Source organism: Macrosteles quadrilineatus, unplaced genomic scaffold (assembly GCF_028750875.1).
Source record: "Macrosteles quadrilineatus isolate MER2022 unplaced genomic scaffold, UCM_ALF_1.0 Scaffold_9__3_contigs__length_116548681, whole genome shotgun sequence".
Classification (NCBI taxonomy): Eukaryota; Metazoa; Arthropoda; class Insecta; order Hemiptera; family Cicadellidae; genus Macrosteles; species Macrosteles quadrilineatus.
In genome coordinates, this window is record NW_026542602.1 from 70,893,318 (window position 1) to 70,901,238 (window position 7,921).

At 34.3% G+C, this 7,921-nt stretch overlaps 1 protein-coding gene across 2 annotated transcripts in view; it reads right to left on the reverse strand.

Annotated features, from left to right (window-relative positions):
- Nucleotides 1-5,563, reverse strand: part of LOC129002909 (E3 ubiquitin-protein ligase Ubr3-like) — an 89,743-nt gene extending 84,180 nt beyond the window's left edge. For both annotated transcript variants that reach the window (XM_054431026.1, XM_054431025.1), the window contains exon 1: nucleotides 5,268-5,563. In XM_054431026.1, coding sequence (XP_054287001.1) covers nucleotides 5,268-5,490 — 223 coding nt within the window. In that variant the 5' untranslated portion in view covers nucleotides 5,491-5,563. The remainder of the gene's footprint in view (nucleotides 1-5,267) is intronic.
- Nucleotides 5,564-7,921: the final 2,358 nt, after the last annotated feature.

The window sequence follows — 7,921 nt, forward strand, 5'->3', positions numbered from 1 at the left end:
TAGAGTTCATGGATTTGTTAGGTGAAGTTTAGTCCTAATATGACATGATTTAAGTTATCATTTGTTGTTTAACTCCAGTAATTATATCAAGCATTCTGGTAATATCTAGTTTACGATGCAAAATAAAATGTTAATTATTTAGGTCATTTAACAAAACTAGCAGTCAAAAAATGTACAAAAAAAAACAATTCACAGTTGAAACAGTACAGTTACATCTGAGGTCTTAAAAAGCATGGTACTGAATATGTTTATTGAAGAGAGATTTTAAAAGGAAACTATAAAAATATGAGGAAGCAGTGTGTAGTTCAAGCTTGAGCATTGTTCTTATTGACTCAAAAGAGAAGCCAAATGGAGTGAATCCAACATGACAGGGTGGCCAACTGTTTGGCCAAACTGCCAACTCAAACGACTAATTTGGCCATAAAGTGACAGCTAACCAGCCACCTAGACTGGTTTGAGAGTCTGCTTGTATAATTTCAAAGCAAACAACATAAAGAAAAAACTTCAACATCTAACTTTACACTCAATGTCAATTAAGATTTGATTTTAAACAAAAATAATGTATTATGAAGATTAGAAAAATACTATAGTGCTTCAAGGAGATTTAAAATATCTATAAGTTAAGTCCAACACATTGCGTATTTTTCAAATTTTCAAACATTTACCTCTGAATACATTTTTATAATTATTAGTCTTCCACTCTTTGAAGATTTTTTACTAGGCCTACTAATTTGTCTAATAGGCTTATCAAGATTACTTAGCCAATTATTTTTATCAGATCATTGCTAAGGATCAAAAGCCTACTGTGTAAGTGATCAAAACGAATGTTTGTTTTGGTCCCTCCTAAAAGTGATTTTTAAGCGATATGTCTGTGTATGTCTTTATGATTGAAGAGTACAGAGATACAGACCACACCTGTGATACAATTTCGGTGAATTTGGATTGTGGGTTGGCCTACTAACTCATGGTATATTCAGGTGTTTTTTTTGGGGGGGGAAATTTAGATTTTTGATTTTCACAAAAACAGCTCCATCAATTTTGATTAAAATTTAGTATGTTAAGGTCCTTTAAAATAAAAATAAAACAGTATAACCCCTAATGCTTAAAAATTACGGTTAAAAAGTTATTGCCATTTTTGTGATTTCATCTTTTTTAAATCTGAACTATTATTTTCGTACAAATTTCTCTCAAGTTATATCTTCCCCATATCCATTGTAAGGGTTTTTTTGCAAAGTTATGGGATAAATTATGAGAAAGTTTGGCTTGCTGATAAGTTAGATATCATACTGTTTGTTTATATAGATGTTTAGAAGAAAATATTTTACCATGATTGATTTATGTTTCATACTTACCTACATATAAAAAAACAGGAAGACTACTTCCATAGAAAGGAAAAGATTATTTACATTTCCTTGTAGGCCTAAACTGTTATTATTGGTTATTGTTTAAACAAACCAACACAATTATTATGACGTGAATTAAGAATGAGTTATTTATGTTTGTTTTCTTTGTTTTAGAACGACTCTACACTAGGCTCTAGTGCAGTTAACTGTTTTTCACATTAGCCTACTTCAGGCTAGACCTAGGGGTTGTGCCATTATATACGATAAAATCATTGGTGATTGGCAAGATTTGAACCCGGGACCTCAGGGACCAAAGTAATTTTTTAAGTAGTAAGTTAGTTGGGCGTAATCGTTTTTGATTGGTTGACACATGGGCTGGGTTTATCGTTTGAAAAAAGAAACTTCTTGCCAATTGCGTTAATAGTCTACGTATACATTTTTGTTACAAAACTTTGCGCGGGTGCATTTGCCGCTATCAAGATATTAGAGCATTATTCACATTCACAGAAAAAAAACCATAAACGATTTCCCAAACATTCGGTATTTGGACATCCCTAATTAAAAGATAAAAATCATTAAATCACACTGAATTGTTAATATAGTAGGCTACTCAAAACATTTTTATGTGCTGTCCCGTCCCAAGCTGTATGGGCTATTAATTAACAGCTGTGTCGGCCTTAGTCACTAACAAGACTACAAGATCGCGCCACTCATCCTACACTCATCTCCATTCATACTTGGCTTAAAATAGCCTGTACCTATTTTGTATGGTCGCCATTTCATCGAAAAGTATTAAAGTATTAAGCTACGGTACCTGCTAGGTACTATTCCGACTCACCCGACTGTATGAGTACCTAGTGAAAAATTATGAGTCTGGATAAAAAAAAATGTTTTATGTTTATCCCTTCCCGCAACCTAACGAAAATGCTCTGTGGGTCGCAACCCAAAGTTTGGGAACCACTAGTTCTAAGTTATCTGAATCAGTTTGCAAAATAATCTTATTTTGAAGCGGTCATGTGTTTATTAACAACAGCTAAAACTTAGATACAACTCAACAGGTTAGAGAGTAAAAGCTTATTAAACTACCGTAACTTAATGATAAACTGATGGTTGACGTTGAACAATAACCAATCTTGAATTTTAGCATCTAGCCTATTCCATTGAAAGGCCGATGAAATCAAATAAAAAAAAATAAACTGGACTAACCTAATTTTCTACTCCTACTCGTGTCTTAACGATAGTACCGGTAGCCAGCGAGAGTGAGATAGGCCTACCGTAACTATTAAGGGAATGAATAGGCTACTGTAACGGCAATTATTTAAGTTAGTATGTCTACATTGGGATATGATGTAATTTTAAGATGTCTAATTTACTAGTGGTGTCTGCATCTTAAATTAAATCATTGATGTATCAGTTTTTTCACGCTGAGTCCATAAATGCAACAAGTTTTTGTCGGATAGATTCAAGCACTTTGCAAGCATTTTTGCTATGTTATTTCATTGGGTTTCACCCACTATTTCAATTGTGCAAACACAGTCTGGAGGTAACGTAAATTAATGAGTCGGTTCATTAACTTATAACCTAAACTTTAACTTACCTAAGCTAACCTATCTTCAAAGGACTTAATTCAGTTACGAACCGCATAAAGTCCGACTTATCTTCCTCTCATGTATTTTCTGTCATAAAATGGAATGACGTTTAACCTTAGAGCTAAACAAATATTGTTACTAAGCATGGAATCTCTTATTATTGGGGTTTCCTTATTATACATATAATCCCGTACATGACAACAGTGTGAAGACGGGATCAGATTCCAGATCCCGAAACGTTGTGTATTGTTTTTTTACATTCGTGATGGAAAATGTCCGCAATAAACCTTTGAACAACATTAACTCACCATCACCAACAATGAACTTCAAACAAAGAAGACGTTGAGAGTTGAAATGAGGACGATCATGTAATTATTGAAGTGGCAGTGGCAAAGCCTCTATTAGCCTAACTTGTATTTTATGTGAATAATTACCATTTTTTATTAATAAGGCCTAACTTATAATGTTGATGTGATTAAGTTAAACGCTAATCGTTTATGTATCGTAATTGAGTTACTGTATTTTCTAAACAGCATCAAAGTACGTTTGCTTTTAAAAATCGAATTGTTGTATAAGTTATTGTAATTAAGATTTTTCTTTCACGTCGTCATGTGTGGTTTAGTTTCTTTAGTATCGAATGGTAAACAACTAACCCCTATAATAAATAGCTCGTTTTCTGAGGGAAAGTTTCCTAGCCAGCTAAAATTGTCTTTGGTAAGGCCAATCTTTAAGAGCGGAGATAGAAGTTCTTGCCATAACTACAGGCCTGTAAGTCTAGTTTCGACGTTCTCGAAGGTTTTTGAGAAAGCAGTAATTAGTAGGCTGTGCGATTTCCTAGAGAAACACAATATATTAGTTGGAAAACAGTACGGCTTTGTAAAGAACAGTTCCACAACAAAGGCCATACTCAGCCTCATAAATAAAGTAGTCAAATATATTGATTCGGGACAGTCTGTGGCTGGCCTTCATTGACTTGAGTCGTTCTTTTGACTTAGTTGACCATGGTCTACTTCTAGGAAAAATGCATGATGCTGGCATTAGAGGCATTGCTCTTGATTGGTTCGCATCATACCCTGAAGGAAGAAAGCAGTACCTATTTAGCAATCCCTACCATCGATGAAACAGGTCTTCTAAAGTATCATTGTTCTGCTGACGCCTCAGTCACGAGAGGTGTGCCCCAGGGTTCCGTCCTCGGACCATCCTTATTCCTTCTATTTATAATCAACTTGCCCACTTGCGCAAACAAGGCAAACATTTGTCTGTTTGCCGATGATACATCTCTTACTGTATCCAGTCATTCCACAGAAACACTTGAACAATCGTTTTTTCTTGAATCTAATTGCCTGCTCCAATGGTGTGAGGATAATCATCTTGTCCTAAATGCAAAACAAACCCAACTTCTCCAATTTAGCATTTCAAATCATCAAACAAAAAAACCAAGGAACATTTAGCTTACTGTTGGGTGAAAATGAGATCCATCCCTGTCAAGAGGTTAAGTTCCTTGGTGTGGTCCTTGATGAAAATCTTAACTACCGGTACCACAAACATATCAAACATGTCACAACAAAAATATCAGTTGTGGTATTTCCATGCTTCGTATGCTTAGCCAAACAGTAAATTCAGAAGTCCTCCTGTCTGCTTATTGGTCTTGTATATCCATATTTATCCTATGCTGTCCCTGTCTGGGGTAGTGAAAGTGAAAAGACGAAGTTTCTTTTCCGACAACAATTGAAAGCCATCCGCATTGTATTTTCCCTACCCAAACGTCAGTCCTACTTAAAGACATTTAAAAAAATTCAGAATTTTAACCTTTCCATCCATATACATTTTTGAAACATTATCCTTCACCAGAAATATCTTCTTTTTGTTCACAGCTCAACAATAGAAATCCATTTCGTATTCTTCCGGTCTTGCAATTCCTAAACACTCAACGTCATTCTTCCAAAAGAATTTTCAATACAATGCCATCAAGCTTTTCAATAACCTTCCTCCTTCCCTAAAGACCGAACAGGATTTTGTTAGGTATGTAAATATTGTATTTTATTTTGATTTGTTGACGTAACTAGGCCTAATGCATTTTATGTTAATTTTGCTGAATAAACGACTTATGACTTATTGCAACAATGTTATCAGTGAGTTACATCAATGGTTGATACCGACGGTGTAACTAGCCTCACCATCAGTGGTGAACATTGATGATTGACTTTACTTAAGTGGGCCTAAGTTTATTGATAACTTATCCAAAGTTAGGCCTACCCGGTACTAAGTTATAGACTGTTAGCCTACATAAGTTATTAAAGAGTGACTTAGCAATGATTGAGGAGTCTAAGCTTACCTATAGAGGAAAATTCATCAGGTGTTCTCCCACCAGCCATAAGCCATTTGATCCAATCAAGTGTCTCCCACTCATCAATATTTTTTGAAGGGTTTAAAAGAATATCTAAAATTTCACCTAATACACCAGATGACGTATTATTTGCACAATCAGCGTGTACATGTGCTGCAGCACCCCTTCTTCCCTTTTTCATGAGGATTTGAGCAGGGGAGTCATCACCCATCTTAAGGCTGTTTAAGTTATTCACTTATTTCAAGTAATGTTTCTTGTCAAAAATAAATTGAATCACCTATAAATGTAGATCAGCGTGAAACTGGCAATAGGACAGCAATAACCCATTCCACTTCTCCTACCGCCCCTCCGACGAATATACGTCACAGTAAAACGTCACAACAATGATGGCGTCACAGTAGGATTCGTCACAAAGCAGCTGACATAACCTCCAAAATATCAAGTGGCGGGAATTTTTTTTTTGCGAAACACGGCCAAGATGGCGTTTGGCGGTACACGCACAGCGTTGATTATGAAGGTTAAGTAATATATATGTATAAAACTGTACAATACGTTGAATGAAATTAAACTACTATTTCATTATTTAGAGAATAAAGAACAATATTAAAGACGTTTGAGGTTATTTTAAGTAGTAACCACCTCCAATTTTTTCCAAATGATAAAATTATTAGCTGACTACCATAAAAACCTATTGCTGGCATCTCCCCTTAAGTTTTTCTCTCGTTTTTCTTTTGATATATGTTAAACACATGGTTATGAACAAAAAATGACGTATTCAAGGTTAGCCCACTCTTTACTAGTGTAGCTATTCAGCCTGGAATGCACTTCATGTGACCTTGATTGCACGACGACGCTATTACTAAAATTCATGTTTTATATGTCTATTTACATTATGTAGAGCATATTGCACAACACCAAGCACTTTTTAGCTAATTAAGTAGTTACCGCATCGATTTGAATCCAAATCTAAAATTACTATTTGACTACCATAAAAACCTATTGCTGGCAATTCCCCTTAAATTTTTCTTCAGTTTTTCTTTTGATACGCGTTAAACACATGGTTATGAACAAAAAATTACCTCTTCTAGGTTAGCCCACTCTTTAATAGTGTAGCTATGTATCCTGGAATGCACTTCGTGTGACCTCGGTTGCACGCCGATGCTATTACAAAAATGTATGTTCTAAATGTCTATTTACATTATTTATCTGGTATTGAACAATACTGGGCACTTTTAAGCTTATTAATGTAGAAATCACCTTGATATTAATACAAACTAATAAACTACCTAAAATTACTAACTAAATATAGTAAAAAACCTATTGCTGGCATCTCCTCTTAAATTTTTTTCTCGTTTTTCTTTTGATATGTGTTAAACACATTGTTATGAACATAAAATGACGTAGTATAGGTTAGCCCACTTTTTAGTAGTGTAGCTATGCAGCCTGGAATGGACCTCATAATAGAATAATAAATTACCATAAATTTCTATTGCTGGCCTATCCCTTTGGTACGATTTTCTTTATTCTTTCAAAATATGTTTATTACATCATTACGAACTAGAAAACACGTCGCCTAGGTTAGCCCACTCCTTTATAGTTGAGATAGGTAACTTTGAATTAAACTGGTGTGACCTCGGTTCCATAAGAATCTAATTTACTAAAAATCAACTTTTTCGTTTATACATGTTAGTTACACCTTAATAAACAATCCCTAACACCATTTCGATAAAAAATATTATTATTTATCAATTTAATGCATTATTTAAATTCTGCCTCAATAGAACAATAAATTACCATAAATTTCTATTGCTGGCCTATCCCTTTGGCACGATTTTCTTTATTCTTTCAAAATATGTTTATTACATCATTACGAACTAGAAAACACGTCGCCTAGGTTAGCCCACTCCTTTATAGTTGAGATAGGCCATTTTGATTGTAGCTGGTGTGACCTCGGTTCCATAAGAACCTAATTTACTGAAAACCAACTTTTTCGTTTATACATGATAGTTACACCTAAATAAACAATCCCTAACACCATTTCGATAAAAAATATTATTATTTATCAATTTAATGCATTTTTTAAAATCTGCCTCAATAGAACAATAAATTACCATAAATTTCTATTGCTGGCCTATCCCTTTGGCACGATTTTCTTTATTCTTTCAAAATATGTTTATTACATCATTACGAACTAGAAAACACGTCGCCTAGGTTCGTACACTCATTTATAGTTGAGATAGGTAACTTTGAATTAAACTGGTGTGACCTCGGTTCCATATGAGCCTAACTTACTAAAAATCAACTTTTTTCGTTTATACATGTTAGTTACACCTTAATAAACAATACCTAACACCATTTCGATAAAAAATATTATTATTTATCAATTTAATGCATTATTTAAAATCTGTCTCAATAGAACAATAAATTACCATAAATTTCTATTGCTGGCCTATCCCTTTGGCACGATTTTCTTTATTCTTTCAAAATATGTTTATTACATCATTACGAACTAGAAAACACGTCGCTTATGTTAGCCCACTCCTTTATAGTTGAGATAGACCATTTTTATTGTAGCTGGTGTAGCCTGGAATTGACCTCATGTGACCTCGGATGCACGACGACGCTATGACACAAATTAATGT